At 45.1% G+C, this 20,033-nt stretch overlaps 1 protein-coding gene and 1 long non-coding RNA gene across 4 annotated transcripts in view; one reads left to right on the forward strand and one right to left on the reverse strand.

The window, feature by feature from the left end:
- The window catches only part of SP1 (Sp1 transcription factor), a 33,929-nt gene extending 29,063 nt beyond the window's left edge, over positions 1–4,866 (reverse strand). The window contains exons 1-3 of one of the 3 annotated variants that reach the window (XM_069580713.1): positions 4,669–4,866; positions 3,455–3,609; positions 1,637–3,152 (exon numbers count right to left, since the gene is read on the reverse strand). In XM_069580713.1, coding sequence (XP_069436814.1) covers positions 1,637–3,152; positions 3,455–3,609; positions 4,669–4,675 — 1,678 coding nt within the window. In that variant the 5' untranslated portion in view covers positions 4,676–4,866. Of the gene's footprint in view, positions 1–1,636; positions 3,153–3,454; positions 3,610–3,702; positions 4,166–4,668 lie in introns of those variants that run through there. The other 2 variants (XM_069580715.1, XM_069580714.1) reach the window with 2 other exon arrangements.
- On the forward strand, positions 4,312–7,538 carry LOC138435737 (uncharacterized). Its single transcript, XR_011255212.1, has 2 exons — positions 4,312–4,398; positions 7,364–7,538. It is a non-coding gene; the product is annotated as an uncharacterized lncRNA (long non-coding RNA).
- The last annotated feature ends 12,495 nt before the right edge of the window (positions 7,539–20,033 follow it).

The raw sequence follows: 20,033 nt of genomic DNA on the forward strand, positions 1-20,033 counted from the left end.
CAGCTCTCTAGCCTTAAATTTCAAACTAACAAAAGATATATTTTCCAAAAGATTTTTAACAATTTAAAGCATGTCCCAAGTTGAAACATGACATCTCTTGTCCCAAGTTAAAATTAATAGGTAATGGATGCGCCAGACTAGAACTAACAGTGAGTAGTCTCATAACATACGTGCTTCCAGTATCTCAAAGTCCTTATCGGGAAAATAAGGCAGGAGTATGAGATGATTCCTAAGGTCTCTTTCAGCTCTAACCTTCTATTTTAAAAATTCCAATTCACTAACAAAATTTCTGTCTGTTAAGGCTCAAAATGTAGTAATTTTAAACATACAAGACTGTAAGAAAGCAGTGAACTTGAGCAGAACTCCCCACCACAGATTTTCCTAAGCTGCAGGAAGCAGGAAATATGGTTGCCTATTTGTTACCCTCTCTTACATAAGAACCAATCTAAACAGAATGAGAACTCTATAATAAAAGTAAACAATTAACAAATCCACAGATACACCAACAGAAGTAGAAGTTCAGTGGTATTAAACTACTTCTCATCATAATTTCTATATATCATGCCAGAATATAAAGATGCATATGTATCCTAATGTGCTTCATTAAAGATTAGTTCTATCACCATGAAATTTAAAATGATAAACTCTAAATAAATTCTCACCGTTTTAAATAGAGGTTTTAAATTTCAAATTAACCAATACTAGTAAAATACAGTTTAAAATAAATGACTGAATAGTGTCAACTGATTCAACATACATTCCAATATATACATCTCCTTCCTTGACAATTCTCTTTCCCCCTCAAAGTTCTTACTTCTAATTCCTCTCAATTCCATCTCCCCACTCCACTCTGTGCCCCACTTCTGTTCTCTCCTACCTTTCAACCATACACTAGTTTCAAAGCAGTCTAGAAAGTGGCTCTCTAATCTAGAAAGTATTAGAATCACTACCTAGGAGGCTTAAGAAACAAAACAGAAGAAAATCACCTAGGAAGCTTATTAAAAATACACATTAATACTTTCAAGCTAAGTAGGAGTTGAAAAAATTAAACCTCAAAGGGTAGCTCTTCTGGTTAACTAAAAGATTAACCAGGGAACTTAGTTTGTTGAAGTCCTTTGGAATCCATCAGTTTTCCCCTGCTTACAGTTTGTGAGAAATATCTGATGATTTAATAACTACCCTACAGATAAGTTTATAATCCATTCCTATCAGCAGAGAAGAACCCTCAAGCCAAATAAAGCCCTCAAGGTAAGAATATTTTATATTTTTAAAAGGTTGCAGAAACAAAAAAGTACACATAACTGAGAACTTATGTGGCCCACAAGGCCTAAAATATTTACTATCTGGCCCTTTAAAGAAAAAGTTTGCCCACTCTTGTACTGTAGTACCAGGCACTGAAAGTACAGACCCCAAGGACACTGCCCAGAAATGCTCCTTTCTGGACAGATTAACTGAAGAGGAAAAAGTTCTTATTAAGTCAGCTCCAAATGACTTAAAATCATTGCTATTTCTCTAAATGACTTGCCCTCAGAAGCACTGCCCTCAAAAGATTCTACTCCCTCTTCTTTAGACTCAGTGGTTTCAGCTGAGATGCTAAGTAGCTCTAGAGATAAATGCACAAGATTTCAAGTCTTACCTGAGGCATTTGCTATCGCCAAGGGCAGGCTTGGAAGCTGGTGGACCTGGATTCCTGAAGCACCCAATGCACTGAGGTTAATGGTCTGGAGGCCAGGCATGGAGGAGAGCTGAGCAGCATTCACAGTGACTGTGCCGGCAGGGATGGAGGCAGCTGAGGCAATAGGTGTAAGGGTGGTATTGCTGCTGCTGGTCTGCCCCAAAGAAACACCCTGCATTGGGGCCAAGGTGATTGTCTGGGCTTGTGGGTTCTGAACTTGGAGGTTCTGCAGCTGAAGAGTCTGCCAACTGACCTGTCCATTGGGCCCCACTGTTGGTGTCCGGATGATGATGGGGCCAGAGTTTGGAACAGCCTGAAGCTGAAGGTTCTGGAGGGTTTCCTGGGAGATAGCTTGAGTTGTAAAGGTCTGCCCTGACAATGGGGCGGCTTGGAGGGCCTGAAGAGCCTGTCCCCCTTGAACCAGCTGAGGCTGGATGAGAATTTGTTGTTGTTGCTGTGTCTGCTGGTTTTGCTCTCCCTCTTTTTGCTGACTTGCTTGCAGTGAACCTCCAGATGTCTGGTTCTGCTGGATGTTCAGAGTATCAGATCCCTGAAGCCCACTGACCCTCTGGGGTGTCTGGCTCTGAGAGTTGGTCCCTGCTGATCCGCTGGTGGTGAAGTTCATAATTCCCATGTTGCTGGTGGTAGTAGTTGTTGAGTAGCTATTGGCATTGGTGAAAAAGGAGCTGGAACTGGCTTGTGAAGATACCAAACTGGCAGAACTGATGGCAGTCCCTGAGGTGACAGGCTGTGAGCCACTCTCCTGGGACCCAGAGCTGCTGATCGTGACTGCCTGAGAGCTAGGAGTCAAGGTAGCTGCAGAAACGCTGTTGACAGGCAGCAAGGTGATATTCCCATTCAGGGCCACTGGTACATTGGTCACATACTGAGTCTGTCCTGAGAGTACATTATTAGCCAGGCCTTGAAGGGGGACAGCCTGCTGGAGTAGGTTTGGCATAGCAGCAATGATGTTGCCTCCACTTCCTCGATTTGTGATGATCTGTTGGTTTGCACCTGGTATGATCTGTATCTGACCTGAACCATCCTGCTGCACTTGGGCCCCAGTGGCAGCAAACTGCAGCTGTTGCCCATCAACGGTCTGGAACTGTGGGATTACTTGATACTGAATATTAGGCATCACTCCAGGTAGTCCTGTCAGGACTTGCTGGTTCTGAAGGTTAGAAGTGGCAGCCACAACATACTGCCCACCGGAGACCGTGCGATTCTTTGAAGACTCACTGCCATTGTTGCCGTTGGTACTGCTGCCACTCTGTTCCTTCGAGGTAGGGGTAGCCCCAGAGGAGGAAGAGATGATCTGCCAGCCATTGGCACCCTGGGAAAGTTGTGTGGCTGTGAGGTCAAGCTCACCTGTGCCCCCTGACTGGCTTGGGCCCTGGGAGTTGTTGCTGTTTTCATTGGGTGACTCAATTCTGCTGCAAGTTGCTGCCAGCAGAGCCAAAGGGGATGGCTGGGATTCCTGGCCAGAAATAAGGGAGAGGAAAGGAGTTACTTTAGTGATACCCATTTGCCAGACGAGGGGGCAGTGTAACAGCGCAAACGGGGAAAAAAAAGAAAAACCCAACCAACCAAAAAGTTGGATCTATCTATACTGTTGAAACTCTCATTTAGGGGGATCTCCAAGTCACTTGTCTCTGTGCTTACTTCCCTATTATAAAATGGTTTAGCCCTTCCCCAAAATTTTTTCTGTAAAAAGACAGTCATCTAAGGATATTTACAGCCTCTCAGCACCTTCCCCATTCTGTCAGGATCATCACTTACCTGCCCTCCTCCTCCGCTGCTGCTGCTACTGCCTGCGCTGCTGCTTCGAGCCTGAGAAAAGGCACCACTACCATTTCCATTGCCCCCGTTATTGCCACCAACTCCTTTTTCAATCTTCACCACTGCTGTCATTTCATCCATGGAGTGATCTTGGTCTAGAAATAATTTTTAAATAACTTAAAATTGGATAAAGCAAACTTAAAAAGTGAGAAAGGATAAAAGAAGCTGTGATGAAACAAATGACTAACAGGAAGGTGAAAGGCGCCAGTATTAAAAAAAGGATTCGGGGAGAAGGAACAGTTGCAGACCAGTAGGATGTGATCTAGGCTCAGTGATGCCAAAACTGGACCTCAATTCTCCCTTGCACAAAATTAAACTCAGAAAACATTGAAAAGGTGCTTTTGGTACAGGAAATACGAGGGTCGGCGGGCATGTTGAAAAAGTAACTTAGGGGGGAAAAAAGGATAGATAAGGCATAAAACATGTGGGTGGATGGAAAGTTTGCTAAAAACTAGGGTCAAAGGAAATGGAGAAAGAGAAAAACTCAAGTGTAAAAAGTAACAAGAGGAAAGGAGGAGAAAGGGGAAAAGAACAGATAAAAAGTTTGGGTGGGGAAACATTTATAAATACTAATAAGGGGCTAAAGAGGTCCAGGGGTTAGAAATCAAGCGATTCGGGGCGGCTAGAGGGCGGGCCCTAGAGGGAAAGGGCGGTTTCGGGGTGTGGGGCGTGGAAAGGGCGGGACGGTAGGGGGGAGGGGTAATTTACGGGGGGAGGGGTAATCTACGGCAGGGGGGGAAGGGAGGAGGGCCTTGGGGCCGGCGGCGACCAGAGGGCGGACCAGGGAGACGGTTGGCCCGGGCGGGGCCTGCTCTGCTCGGGCCGCCCCCGCGGCTCCAGCCCCCGGCAGGAGGAGCCTCAGGCGGGCAGCCGAGTAGTGGGGGGTAAGGCCCGTCCCCCGTGGCCGGGGCGGGCAGGGGGCGGGCGAGGCCACGCTGCCCCCTCCCCCGGGGCGGGTGGCCCATCCCCCTCCTCCTCCTCGGAGGCCCCGCCACTGCCCCTTCTCCCTCCCTTCCCTCCGCCCCGGGCGGGACCAAGGCCGCCGCCGCCGCCTCCCGCCCGCCCCCCCTCACGGCGGGGACCGCCCGGTCAGCCCTCGCGCGCGCCCCCTCACTCCCCTCCCACCCCTAAGCTTGGAGTGGACTCATCCTTACCGCTCATGGTAGCAGCTGAGGGACGAGCTCAAGGGGGTCCTGTCCGGGGGGGTTGGGGGGGGCCAGGAAAAACGCGGACGCTGACGAGGCAAGCGAACCCGGACCGGACAGGGAGGGGGGGGTAAGGAGGAGGGAGCAGCGCGCCACAAGCCCGGCCTAGGCCCCGCCTCTTTACTGCTGCCCCGCCCAATGAGGGAGGGAGAAAGGAGGGACTTGCAGAAGAAAGACGGACAGATTGCCCAATGCCAAGGCTCGCTTGCTCTCTAAGGCGTGTAAGACAAAGTTGCGTGCGTGGTGTCCGCCCCAAAAGATCGGCCTCTCAGTTTTAGAGGCCAATGAAAGAGGCAGGAAGTGAAGGTGGGCAGGAACTAAAGATGATGGGCTTGGGGAAGAAGCCAGTCAACTGCCAGGCGGGCTCCGTGAGTAGGAGGGATTGGAAGAGCTTTCATTGGAATGACAGAACAACAACCAACCAGGAGCTCGGACGTGCCTGGGCAAAGTCCTAGTGGGAGGAGATAAGAAGTAGACAGGAATGGGATAGGATGAAGCAGATCAAAACCAATCAGAAATCAGGCGGGCAGCCAGGAAAGTTATGATTGGATTAACACTGAAAAGAGACGCGATAGGACGCAAATTGACGTGTATAAAAGCCAATCCAAAGCCGCCTGAGCTCCGAGGGCAAGAACCTGGAGTGGGCAGAGGAGAATTGGCCTCTGCCTCAGTCGTTCGGTCCAATGAGGTGGCGCGGGGGAAAGTCAGCCACCGCCTCCACTTGGCTGATGGGCGTTACCAGAGCCGGGAGGAACAGGGCTGTGCCAAGAGGAGTCCGTCGCCATTTTGGCCCTCCTCTGGGGACGTCTTTACAGTGATTAGGTAGCAACGCTTCAGCTGAATCGTGCAGCTCAACAAGTGTCAGGCCGAGCCTCTCGGCGCAAAGTTTTGCTTTGACACCAAGGCTCCTTTGAGTCTTAATTTAACCGCTCTTAAAAGTACTTCTCGAGTCTCACCCCTTTAGGGGTGGGCGGAGAGGCAGGCGGATGCCTCTAAATGTGGTGTAAGCCCTGTGGGTACAGGCGCAAGAACTCTGGTGAGAGTTCTCACACAGCCAGTTAATGAGGTGACCGATTTGCGAGGTCTTTGTGAGACTCCACCAAACGCCATTTTATTAAATTCTCCCAATTTGTCTGGTGCTGGCTACTTAAGGGGTTAAGTTTTCAACAGCTTGCATTTGGAGCTAAACTATGTTGGAGAACCTCCCATAATCAAGGTCTTATAAGCCACTTTCCGCTGCCGCTGCCGCCTTAATTGTAAATACGCTGTAAGCAAAGCAAAGTAGCAAAATAAAGTTCTTGCTTTTTGCAAGTGCATAAAAGGATTTTTCCTGAATTTCTGGCCTCCCATTCTGCCTTTCCTTTATCCTAGTTTTTGTGGCGGCAGCCTGGGTGACTTGTCAATAACGTGACAAGGTCATATGTTTTCTCACTTGTATGTTATATGTTGTCACTTTATTTATCTACAGTTAAGCACTTAATATGTTTTAAAGTCTGGATTCCCCGAAACTGAGGCTTCATGTTTCTCTGGGCAAGACCAGAAGGTAAAAGCCTACAGAGTTAGGTGCCTAGATCAGCTAGGTATCTTGCATTCCTAATGTCATTCTCATGAGGAAGTTATTAGTATTAGAGGCTAGTAACTATTTTGTACGTTGAGATAGTAGTATTTTTTAAGTTAAGAAATTGAGGCTAGGAAGTAACTTCCCCAGGATCACAAATCTAATGAGTTGTGCCAAATTTCAACTCAGAATAATCCCACCGGAAGTCCTATACGTTCTTAAATGAATAATGCCTGTATAACCATTTATAAAATTGAGCTTAATTTTTTTTTTGAGCTTAATTTTTTAAATGGGTTTAATAAACTTTTTTTTTTTTTAAGAAAAGCTTTTTGTTACCTTCTAGCTCTTAAAAAAATCCTGCACGTACTTCCTGGATAGCTTACATGGTATCATCTTCTTTTATAACTTTATTACAAAACATCACATTACATTTCTATTACTAGCATTTCTAAGTCAAAGTTTCTCAAAATAGAACATCAAGGAATCTTTATCTGTATCCTCTGGACTGCTTTTTTTTTAAAAAGGTAGATTCCTAGACCCCATCTTAGGCCTAATAAATGATAGTCTCTGGAGAGGGACAAGAGAATACAACTCTTTCAGGTGATTGGTCCCTAAATCACAGTTTAAGAAGCACTAAAGGAAGAAACTTGAGAGAAGAAACTTCCAGAAGGAAAGAAACTTCCTGGAGGGAAGAAACTGCATTGCTCATCTTTGTAAACCAAGCTCTGGAGATTCCAACAGCTGTTTAGTTTATTTAGCAAAAGACCACACCCAAACTTGCTGAGGCGGGAGGAGGGAGGAGGAACTAAAACTGTGGTGTAGTCCTCCGAACATTTCTAATTTAATCCTTTCAACCAATGTAAGAAATTGTCATGCTCTTCTCCAGTACTTTAAATTATGACTGTTTTGGTTAGTTTCAAAGCTTTTTTTTTTTTTCCTTTTCCCAATAGTTCTAAGCTAGTCTAAGCCAAAAATGGGAACTAGGGTTTGGTTTTATTCCAGGTAATGAGAAAAAAGACCTAGCTTTAGACCCAGAAATTCAAGAGCCACGCTCCTTTACACAATACTCTCTCTTTGCTTCTCCAGGAGGAGACAGAATTCAGAACCTGGCCTGTGAGGGACGTCCTCAACATAAGCTTGTTTAATAACAGTTTCTGAGAGCAAATGGACATGTTGTCCAACTCATCTGTGAAAACCTGAATAGATTTTCTTTCGACTAAACAAAAAAAAGAATAAACTTGTTTCAAGTTTGTTTTCATAACCGTTGGTGAAATCATTTAAATAACTCCTAATGACTGTGTTTAAAAAGAGCCATGTGGATTGAGGGTTGTCTTCATTCAAAACCACTCATAAGAACGCAGGCACCAAGTGCTGACGCTCCAGTGTGGTAATCGGCCTGCCTTGCACCTATTCAGGCTCATCTTCCCTGTCTACTACACTTTGAGCCTTCACTTTGTTCTTTGTTGAAGTTTTCTGCTAAAACATGCTTTCTTGGGTCTCCCAAAATTTAAAAGTACAGTTCACTGAGCTGGTCCTCCTTCTGGGCTCATAACTCTTATCTTTGATATAAACGAATTTTAATGCAGTCTTTGCTAACTCCCCCAGTTACCGTAAACTCTATCCACCATGCTCTTTTTACATACATCCATTAAAGGTATCTAAATATCACATCTCCAGTCAGACAGAGTAATCTTGAGGGCAGGGGGTGATGCCTTTTCACTATGTATCCTCAAGGCCTAGGATATAGTTCACAGTAAACACTTGATAAATGAAAGGGGAAGCCCAGTCCCCCAAATCCTGAATAGGTCTTCAGATAGTACAACGCCAAGGATTGATTCTCAGCCTTGGGTTGGTTGCCTTTTTCAAGTTAAACCTGATTTTGAAGATACTCTTTGAGTTTAGCGATTTCCCATTTAGCAATCTGGTAACAGGAATATTTTACAAATTAAAATATACAAATTCAAAACTCTTCTAGCGTCATTGTAAACTTTAACAGCTGTTAAGAACAAAACACTAAAATTCTGTTTACCTGTCGTACCTACTCTAAGATAAAGAAGCTTAGGAAAGAAAAATAATCTCTGACAAGAAAATAAATTCTCAGAAAATCTTTATTTTTCACATCATAAACATTTCAGGTCATTTACAAGGTAACTGGTGACTGGAGAAGCTAAATGGATCATCACACATCCCTCAGTCTTTTCAAGACCCTGAAAACGCAGGTAACTAAGAACTCTTAAGAAGTCAGGTTTCTTTGAGAAGCTCAGAAACTGTTGATGAGAAATTCAGGACAGGCTACAGATATTCTTTACTATTATTATTTAAAATGACTCATTCTGCATCTTTGCTGGGTTTGTTTCCTTATCTGAGAAGCATTCAGGTTCATCCCTGCCTAGAACTAAGAAGCAACTAGTACCAGTGCAACTAGTCCTGGTCCGTGGCTCTGGTGGTCTTGAAGGTGCTGGAGAATAAAGAAAGGCTGGAGGTAGGGGTTTCTTTTTAGAGCTGAGTGGCATCGGCAAGAACACTAGTTATTGTTGGAGCTGAACTCTGGCCCAACTTTCTGGAATATTCTTTTCTGAAGACTGCAAGAACACAGGCCTGACAGTAAACTCAGTTCATGGTCCCTGCAGCTTGAAGACCTTTTGGCAAATAAAAGCAGAGGTGGTTTAAGGGATGGTGAGAAAGAGGAAGAGAGAAACTGTCCAGAGACACGATCCATCTGCATTCTTGAGAGCTAGAGGAGGCAAGCTGGAGGAACCCAAGAGGTTCAGAGAGGAGTCTGGACCCCACTGTGAAAAAGCCGCTTCACTGAACAGTTAAATCTGACCCCTAGGGACTCCAGCTTAAAACAAACATAATCAAAACATATCCCTCACCCCAAATATCTAACCTTTTCTGGCTCCTCTGCTCACCAGTCCTGGAAACCTATGCTTACTGCCAAGTTACCCTCACCAGTTACCCCCACCCCCACTCGGCTTCGGACTTCTGCACCCCAAGGGTGAGTGGGGTCCTGCCTGACAGCATTTAAAAAAAAAAAAAAAGTTCCCTTTTTAACCAAAAATGAAGCAGTTTCCTTTTCTCCTTCCTCTCCTGGGACAAGAAGCTCTGCATTCTCTCCAGAATCTAGAGCTGAGGAAAGAGCTAAGCCACCTCCCAGCTTCCCACTCCCAGTAAGGAGACTGGCCCCGACTGGCTCAACAGGTCTATAAAAAGGACTTGCCCTCCACGGACATCCAAAGCCCAGGCTGGAGGAAGGAAGGGGAGGGGACCGGAGGGGGCCGGCCTGGGGCTCGCCCGGTTTCCCCCTCCCACGGGGCCACTCTGAGGGCGGGCGAAGGGCCGGGCTGGGGGTGGAGGGAGCTGGATACATAAACAAACCCGCCTGGCCCACGAGGTGCCCAGAGGAGCGGGGTGGGGTTTGACGGCCTCTGGGACCCAGTCTGGAGCTAGAAGACGGGCGTGGGCCGAGCCTGGGCCTCTCCACCCCCAGCTTCCGGCTAGGGGTGGACCAGCTGGCTCTCCCCAACCGCAAACCCCTCCTTCCTGCTTTGCCCTCCCTCCCTCGGGCCCCAGAAGTCCGCTGAAGCTCCTAGAGGCTTAACACCTGACTTTTCCTCTCTTCTTCCGGAAGCTTTCACTGTCTGCTAGGCAAGTGGGTGGTTCCTGTTGGGGAAAGGCTCTGGCACTGCCTGTTCATGCCTTTTTGGGTGCCCAGAGAGATGGTGGAGAGGGCCGGAGCTTTGCAGGCTTTTGCTTCCAAGAGACATTTTCCCACCGCTACCCTGAGGCTTGATCCCCAGCCTAGAAGTAACCTTTACCACAGCCAGACTTCTCTCTGTATTCCTCTCCTGCACCATTGTAGGAGATCAGAGGTTCCTGGACAAAGGTCCTTGGGCGTCTTCCACGAAGAGCTTAACCTTCAGTCACTCACAGCTAGTAACTGATACTTGTAGATAGTATAGTGTCTCTGTCCAACTCTTTGCGACCCCTTGGATTGTAGCCTGCCAGGCTCCTCCATCCATGGAATTCTGGCCAGAATACTGGAGAGGGTAGCCTTCCTTTCTCCCAGGGATCTTCCCCACCCAGGGATCGAACCCTGGTCTCCCGCATTGCAGGTGGATTCTTTACCACCTGAGCCACCAGGGAAGTCTCTTTCTTACTGACTGGGAAATAAATTTAGGACTTAAGAAGTGTGTCCAACCAAGGTCTCAAGGCAGAGCGAGGTGGGACTCCCTGATGCAAATTTTTCTCTAGCATTTCTTTTCCAAAGTGTGGTGGCAATGAACATTTTTGTATGTTTTCTTTTAATAAATTTTTAGAAAGAAATTGAACTACCTATGAAGCCTGTCATTTCACAGGTGTTATTGTTTAAGATGAAAAAAAAATAAATGGTATGCTATGGAACAAGCATGGAGAAGGCAATGGCAACTCAGTCCAGTACTCTTGCCTGGAAAATCCCATGGGTGGAGGAGCCTGGTAGGCTGCAGTCCATGGAGTCGCAAAGAGTCCCACACGACTGAGCGACTTCACTTTCACGCATTGGAGAAGGAAATGGCAACCCACTCCAGTGTTCTTGCCTGGAGAACCCCAGGGGCGGGGAGCCTGGTGGGCTACTGTCTATGGGGTCGCACAGAGTCGGACAGGACTGAAGCAACTTAGCAGCAGCAGCAGCATGGAACAAGGGGAACCTGATCATGGTAAAGATAAGAAGGTGGCATGTGATGGATGGACCTAGAGATTATCACATTAAGTGAAATAAGCCAGACAGAGAAAAACAAATATCATATCACTTCCATGTGGGATCTAAAAATATGGTACAAATGAACATGTTTACAAAACAGAAATAGACTCACAGACATAGGAAAAAAAAAACTTATGGTTACCAGAGAAGATAGTGGTGGGGGCGGGGGTGGGGAAGGATAAATTAGAAGTTTTGGATTAACATATACTCACTACTATATATAAAATAGATGAACAACAGGGACCTGCTATATAGCACAAAGAACTATACTCATCTTGTAATAACCCGTGATGGAAAAGAATCTGAAAAAGAATATATGTATATAAAACAGTCATTTTGCTGTACACTTGAAACTAACAAAATACTGTAAATTAACTAGACTTCAATACAAATTTTTAAAAAAGAAGAAGAAAGTAGAATGTGAATGACGACTGAAGAACTACATGGTAACAATCCTGGTCTCACCGTCTTACAGCAGCTGTTTTTAAGAAGGATAAGGGAGAATGAGGATACTTGGGTGAGGGGCTAGTCCAGATGATCCACAAGGGTTCTTCCAGCCCTGACATTTTAAACTTTAAAATCAGTCAAAGCGTATTTAAAGCAGAAACTGCAGGTTAGGAGATAAGAAAACCTGAGCTAACAGAGGCAGGAATTTTCTGACCCACACCACCACCACCACGGCCACTATAGATTCCAGAGTAGAAGAGGACACTTCCTGCTCTCCATAGTGGAGAGTGCAGGACATGGTGAACAGGTCTTGAAATGGTTTTTCTCCCCTCAGTCCTGGGGAACTCTGCCTGGTTAGTCTCCTCATTTCTGCAAGGTACACACAGCAGGGCTGAAAGGAAGAACTGCCAGTGTGGTATCCCTATCCCAGAGGACGGGGCCAGTCCAGGCTGCCAGCATCAAGCTGATGCTCCTGAGTGGCTCCTCCCTGACTTCAACCCACGCTGTGTTGCCAAGGGCAGCAACCACGGAGACTGGGGTCCAGTGGGAGCTCAGCCTCCAGATCCATAGATGGTTAACTGCCTGTATCCCCTCAGGCTTAGCTTCCCCCCAGCTAGCTTCAAAAACACAGAACCCCAGACCACCAGCCACAAGCTTTATGCGGCCCTGATGTAAGGCAATAAGAACACTGCTCCACCTAACAAATATTCTTCCCTGAATCTAAGGAATTCTTTAGATCTAATTTCCAGTTTGCAGAAAATGTGGGGGCTGGAGGAACAAGGTAAGTGAAAACACAAAGAAACTAATTAGAAAAATTCCAAAGGCAATTTGGGGTGACTGTTTCTTCAACAAGTCAATGGCATGGAAAAGGAGGAAGAGCTGCTCTTACTTAAAGGAGACTTAAGAGGCAAAACAGTCACAAGCAACGTGATCTTTGAACAAGACTACAACAGTAAAAAGATCTTTGGGGGATAGTTGGGAAAATTTGAATATGGACTATTAGGTCATATTAGGGAATGATTAATGGGAAAGACTGAAGGAAGGAGGAGAAGGGGACGACAGAGGATGAGATTGTTAGATGGCATCACCAACTGGATGGATATGAGTTTGAGCAAGCTCCGAGAATTGGTGATGGACCGGGAAGCCTGGCGTGATGCAGTCCATGGGGTCGCAAAGAGTTGGACACGACTGAGCAACTGAATTGAAGGAATGATTGTTAATTTGGGGGGAAACGTAAGAGCATTGGGATTATATAAGAACAAGTTTTTATTAGCAATGCATATTAAAATATTTCAGGATTTAACTCAAAATGTCTGTAAATTATATTAAAATACTTTAAAAAAAAAAAAGAATAACTGAGGGAATTCACTAGTGGTTTAGTGGTTATGACTTTGAGTTTCCACTACAGGGGCCAGGATTTGATCCCTGGTCAAGGAACTAGGATCCCTCAAGCTTCATGGTGAGGCCACACACAAAAAATAATAAGTAAATAAATACTAACTGACCTAAATGTGGCAAATATTAATATAATTACTTTTTGACCCCCCCTTCCCAAATAGTAATAATTGTTAAGTCCAGATGATAGTTATATCAAATTCATTTTCTTCACCATTCTGATTTAAATGCTTTTTTAGTAATACAAATAGTTTTTAAACTAATTAAATAATAATAAAATTCCCAATTTCAAATGTTTATTATTTGGTTGTGTCAGATATTAGTTGTGGCACACAGGGTCTTTTTAGTTTCAGTATGTGCGATCTGGTTCCCTGACCAGTGATTGAACCTGGGCCCCCTGCTATGGTTTTTCAAGTAGTCACATATGGATGTGAGAGTTGGACCGTAAAGAAGGCTGAGCGCTGAAGAATTGATGCTTTTGAACTGTGGTTGTTGGAGAAGACTCTTGGGAGTCCCTTGGACTGCAAGGAGACCAAACCAGTCAATCCTAAAGGAAATAAACCCCAAATACTCATTGGAAGGATTGATGCTGAAGCTCCAATACTTTGGCCACCTGATGCAAAGAGCCGATTCTTTGGAAAAGACCCTGATGCTGGGAAAGATAGAAGGCAGGAGGAACAGGAGACGACAGAGGACAAGATAGTCGGATGGCATCAGCAACTCAATGGACATGAGTTTGAGGAAGCTCCGGGAGATGGTGAAGGACAGGGAGGCCTGACGTGCTGCAGTCCATGGGGTTACAAAGAGTTGGACATGACTAAGTTACTGAACAACAACAACCCCTGCATATGGAGCATGTACACTGACCACCAGGGAAATCCTCACTTCTCCTTTTATGGCTGAAGTCTCAGGCCCATGATCTCCTTTCCTTACTGCAGGAGCTCACACTCCTTTGGTTATCCTCTTTTGCCCCTGCTTTACCAGCCTATGGCATAGTACCAAAGACATGCCACCTCTGGCCATGTCTCTCTCGCATTTGTTGATTTAGAAGAAGGGAGTAGAAATCTGAGGCTCCTCCCGTGGTGCCTTTTTAGAATCCTTTTCTGGGTGGTGGTAGTAGAATTTGGGGAAGACACTCTTCCCCACACAGCAGCCACCCATGTGTGAGCAGTCAGCATCACAGCATCTATCACACACTGTGGCTAACCCAGAAAAGTAAAGAACTCAGGGGGAAAAATGAAGTAATTTCCCGAGCGGCAGGCTTCTGACCAAGGCTGAACAGGGAGGCACTAAGCTGGAGAACTTCCTGCCTCCCAGCTTGTGTGATTATCCCCCACCAAGGAATTTCCTAGTGGTCCACTGGTTAAGACTTCTCTGTTTTCACTGCCAGGGTCCCAGGTTTGATCCTTGGTCGGGGAACTGAGATCTCAGGCAGCCAAAAATAAAAAATAATTGTATCCCCTACCATTCCTTGCTCCCCAAACGAAAGCCAGTCTCTCTGCTGTGCACTTTTATTCAGAGTTGAACATTTCTATACAAGATAGGGCTATAGACACTGGGGAAAATAAAACAAAGGAGACACGATACTCCCTTAAGGAAATCATGGCTTAACAGAGGAGGCTGACTCATACTCAGCTAATTATAACATCCTGTCTCAAAGGCGTGCTTGCGTGCATGAATGCTTAGTCCCTCAGTCATGTCTGACTCTTTGCGACCCCATGAACTATAGCCCTCCAGGCTCCACTGTCCATGGAGTTCTCCAGGCAAGAATACTGGAGTGAGTTGCCATTTCCTCCTCCAGGGGATTATATCCTGTCTTACATGCAATGAAAGAGATATGTACACAAAGGATCCTTTTTGGGGGGCCTACCTGTGCAGCTTGTGGGATCTTAGTTCCCCTACCAGTGATTGAACCTGGGCCCTTCACAGTGAGAGTGCAGAGTCCTAACCATTGGACCACCAGGGAATTCAGAAAAGGATTCCATTTTAAGGGATCTTGTGCTCAGTTTTCTCCCCAACAAATTTGTATTCTCTCTTCAGACCTCCACCATCCTCAGTCACTGAGTCTCATCTTCTATCGTCAGTCACTGAGTCCCGTCAATCTTACTCCACAAGTATCTCAATTTCATCCCTTCCTCCTTCTCCATATTCTTAGCCACTATCTTAGTCAGGTGACCCCAACATTGTTTATTTGTTACTACAGACAATAGATTCCTTATCTCCAAGTTGACCCTCTTCAAGATAGGCCCCAGGGAATCTTATATTGATAAGAAATAGCTCATCATCCGTTCAATTCAGTTCAGTCACTTAGTCTTGTCCCACTCTTTGTGACCTCATGGGCTGTAGCACGCCAGGCTTCCCTGTCCATCACCAACTCCCAGAGTTAACTCAAACTCATGTCCTTTAAATCAGGGATACAATCCAACCTTCCCAGCCTCTGTTATCCCCTTCTCCTCCTGCCTTCCATCTTTCCCAGCATCAGGGTCTTTTCCAATGAATTGGCTCTTCACATCAGGTGGCCAAAGTATTGGAGCTTCAGCTTCAGCATCAGTCCTTCCAATGAATATTCAGGACTGATTTCCTTCAGGATTGACTGGTTTGATCTCCTTGGAGTCCAAGGGACTCTCAAGGGTCTTCTCCGACACAACAGTTCAAAAGCATCAATTAGTCAGTGCTCGGCCTTCTGTATGGCTCAACTCTGACATCCATACATGACTACTGGAAAAAAACGTAGCTTTGACTAGACAGACCTTTGTCAGTAATGTCTCTGCTTTTTAATATGCTCTCAACTGGCCAGAGTGCCCCGACCAGTAAGGAACAAGAGACTTTATTGACCTCTCTCTTTTTCCTCTACTTAACCCTTCTTATCCTTCCCTGTTTTTCTGGTCCCCTGGTCCTGGACGCAGGAATCTGATTGAAGGGCCCTCAGCCTGAGCTGAGGATTGGAGACTGATCACCTCCTCTTGGCAGAGAACTCGAATTCTGGTTCCGCTCTGGTCTGATTTCTGATAGGGCCGAGTTCCAGTCCTCCCTTCTCTGGAGGCCCAGGGAAAAGTCCCATAGCACCTGGGCATCTGTAGGTGGCCACCCCTTTCAACCCCCTCTCCCCCTCCTCCCCCTTCTTCTTTCAACCTGGCTTCCTTTCCTCCCTTGAAATCTTTGATGTTAGTACTTGGATCTGAAGTTCTGTGTCTCTATAGGAGGTTTTCTGAGAGACTGTATTCTTGTATTTAAGGGCTTCCCTGGTGGTGCAGAGGTTAAAGCGTCTGCCTGCAATGTGGGAGACCTGGGTTCGATCCCTGGGTTGGGAAGATCCCCTGGAGAAGGAAATGGCAACCCACTCCAGTATTCCTGCCTGGAGAATCCCGTGGACGGAGGAGCTTGGTGGGCTACAGTTCACGGGTGGCAAAGAGTCGGACACGACTGAGCGACTTCACTTTCACTAGTAGGTTGGTCATAGCTTTTCTTCCAAGGGGCAAGCTGCAGTCACCATCTGCAGTGATTTTGGAGCCCCTCAAAATAAAGTCTGTCACTGTTTCCATTTTTTCCCCATCTATTTGCCAGGAAGTGATGGGACTGGATGCCATGATCTTATTTTTCTGAATGTTGAGCTTTAAGCCAGCTTTTTCACTCTCCTCTTTCACCCTCATCAAGAGGCCCTTTAGTTCCTCTTTGCTTTCTACCAGGAGGGTGGCGTCATCTGGATTTCTGAAGTTATTGATATTTCTCCTGGCAATCTTCCAGCTTGTGCTTCATTATCAGTACAAGTCAGTCAAATGTTTTCAGGACTAACCTTTCACCTAGAAAGCAAAGCTCTCCCACTCAACTATCATTCATAAAGTAGGTCAAATGGTTTGCTCCATGCCATCCTATTTACACACATACAGATGTGTGCCTGCAGTGGCCTTCCTTGTAGTAGTAGTTCAAGAACTCACTTTCTGGGAATTCCCTGGTGGTCCAGTGGTTAGGACTCTGGATTCTCATTGTCAAAGGCCCAGTGGAGAGAAGTGAATTGGGTCTTGGAGCCACAGATCAAAGCTCATATCCAGTCTTAGAAGGTATGTAACTTGAGGCAAGTAACTTTTTGGAGCCTTAATTGCTCATCTATAAAATGAGAATATTATTACTTGTCTGGAAGAGTTGTAGAGAAATTAAGTGGAAATGTAGTCAATCTTTTTTGCTTTTGTTGTGGGGGTGGTTTCTTTCTTTCTTTCAGTCTGCTTGGTTTTTTACTACTCAAGTAATACATGACATCAGGTCTTTGTATAAGATTTGAGACAGTCAGTTTGCTCCCATCATGAACCTACCCCCCACACACATAATAGATAGTAAATATTTGGCCTTTTGATTTTTTACTTTATACTGCAGTGTAGTTGATTAAGGTAACTCAGATGGTAAAGAATCTGCTGCAAGGCAGGAGACCCGATTTCCATTCCTGGGTCGGAAGATCCCCTGGAGAAGGGCTAGGCTACCCGTTCCAGTCTTCTTGGGCTTCCCTGGTGGCTCAGTCGGTAAAGAATCTGCCTGCAAAGCAGGTTTTGATCTGGGTTCAATCCCTGGGTTGGGAAAATCCCCTGGAGGAAGAAATGGCAATCCACTCCAGTATTCTTGCCTAGAGAAACTTCACGGACAGAAGAGCCTGGCAAGCTACAGTCTATGGAGTCTCAAAGAGTTGGACACAACTGATCAATTAAGCACAGCACATGGCATTTAAGACAGCAGCGAGCTGTATAGCATAATGGTTCAGAGTACAGATTCTGGAGACAGGTGCTAATCCTGGCTCTGTAGCTATTATGACCTTGGGCAAGTCACTTAACCTCCTTTTCTTCCTTATCTATAAAATGAGGAAACAAGAGTATTTAGTGGGTGGAATGGGTGAAGTGTGGGTGGAATGGGTGAAGTATGGTAGGAATCCCAGCACACAGTTAAGTACATGTCAGTATTATCAGTATGAAAGTAAGTAAAAGTGTTGGTAGCTCAGTCTTGCCCCACTCTTTGCAACCCCATAGACTGTAGCCTGCCAGGCCTCTCTGTCCATAGAGTTCTCCAGGAAAGAAATGCAGAGTCAAGACATATTTAAAATTTGATACATTGCTAAATTATCTTCCAAATATATTTCTAGTTGCACTCATATCAACACTGTGAAGGTGAAAATTTCCCTGAATTCTCAAACAATTTTTAAAATTGCTGTTCAGACTTCCCTGGAGGTTCAGTGGTTAAGACTCTGCGCTTCCAGTGCAGAGGCCAGGGGTTCCATCCCTGGTTGGGAATTAAGATCCCTAATGCCTTTAGGCTAAAACATTACAAAAAAAAAAAAAACTTTGTCAATCTAACAATTCCATTATTGAAATTTGTTTTTTCCTGATTAATTGAGATTTACAAGAACAGGCGTCTTCTGTTACTGTGCATTTGTGTTTTGTCTTCTGTGAGTTGTCCTTTATGTACTTTGTCCATTTTTCTATTGAATCCTTTGACTTAAGCTCTTACGTATATGCCGTATTCTTTGTTAACAATATGTCAAATATTTTCTCCCTGTCAGTTGTCATGTTTTTGTTTGCTTGCTTTTGAGATAGAAGACAATCAACTTCAGTGAGGTATGATTTTTATACAATAAAATGCCTTCATTTTAAATATGCATCTTGATGAGTTTAGACAAATGTATATATCCATGTAACCATCACAACAATCAAGATACAGAACATTACCCTAAATAGTTCCCCATGCCCCTTCCCTTTGAACAATCCATGCCAACTCTCTTCTGGCCTCAGTCCCTGGGCAGCCACTGACTTGCTTTTTGACTTCTAAAATTGATTCTAGAAAAAATTATATTTATCTTGTCTAGGGTTTCCCCAGAATATAGTCTTACGCTATGTACTTTCTTTTTTGCCCTAGCTTCTTTCTTCAACATAATGGTTTCAAAATTCTTCTACATTGTCAGGTGTATCAGTAGCTTAGCTATTATTACTTAGTAGTATTATGGTGGAGAAGGCAATAGCAACCCACTCCAGTACTCTTGCCTGGCAAATCCCATGGACAGAGGAGCCGGGTAGGCTGCAGTCCATGGGGTCGCTAGGAGTAGGGCACGACTGAAGCGACTTAGCAGCAGCAGCAGCAGTAGTATTATGGTAAAGATATGTTTGACTTTATAAGAAACTGCCAAATTGTTTTCTAAAATTGCTGTCTTTTATTTTGTTTTAATCTAATTTATTTATTTATATTTATTTTTGGCTACAATGGGTCCACGTGGCTACACTGGGGCTTTTTCTGGTTCCTGTGAGTGGCGGCTACTCTCTAGTTGTGGTGCATGGGTTTTCATTGCTGTGGCTTCTGTTGTTGTAGAGCACAGGTCTAGAGCGTGGGATTCAGTGGTTGTGGTGCACAGGCTTAGTATGCCCCTTGGCATGTGGAATCTTCCTAGACCAGGGATCGAACTCATGTCCCCTGCATTGGCAGGTGGATTCTTAATCACTGGACCACTGGGGAAGTTCTATTTTACATTTTTAAATATACATAAATACTAGATACTAACCCTTTAAAAAAAGTATTAGACATATTTTCTTCTATCAGTTGCCTTTTACTTTTGTTATTGTTATCTATGCAATAAGACCTGTTTTTTAACAGATCAAATCCATCTTTCTTTTTGTACTTTGTGTGTGCGTATTCACTCACTCAGTCATGTCCAACTCTTTTCTATCTTATGAACTATAGCCCACCAGGCTCCTCTGTCCATGGGATTTTCCAGGCAAAATAGTGGAGTGGGTTGCCATTTCCTATACCAGGGGATGTTCCCAATCCAAGAATTGAACCCACATCTCTTCTGTGTCCTGCACTGGCAGGTGAATTCTAAAGGTCCATCTAGCCAAAGCTATGGTTTTTACAGTATTCATGTATGGACGTGAGAGTTGGACTATAAAGAAAGCTGAGCGCCGAAGAATTGATGGTTTTGAACTGTGGTGTTGGAGAAGACTCTTGAGAGTCCTTTGGTTGGAAAGGAGATCAAACCAGTCCATCCTAAAGGAAATCAGTCCTGAATATTCATTGGAAGCACTGATGCTGAAGCTGAAACTCAAATACTTTGGCCACCTGATGTGAAGAACTGACTCATTTGAAAAGACCCTGATGCTGGGAAAGATTGAAGGTGGGAGGAGAAAGGGACGACAGAGGATGGGATAG

This window comes from Ovis canadensis, chromosome 3 (assembly GCF_042477335.2).
Source record: "Ovis canadensis isolate MfBH-ARS-UI-01 breed Bighorn chromosome 3, ARS-UI_OviCan_v2, whole genome shotgun sequence".
Lineage (NCBI taxonomy): Eukaryota > Metazoa > Chordata > Mammalia > Artiodactyla > Bovidae > Ovis > Ovis canadensis.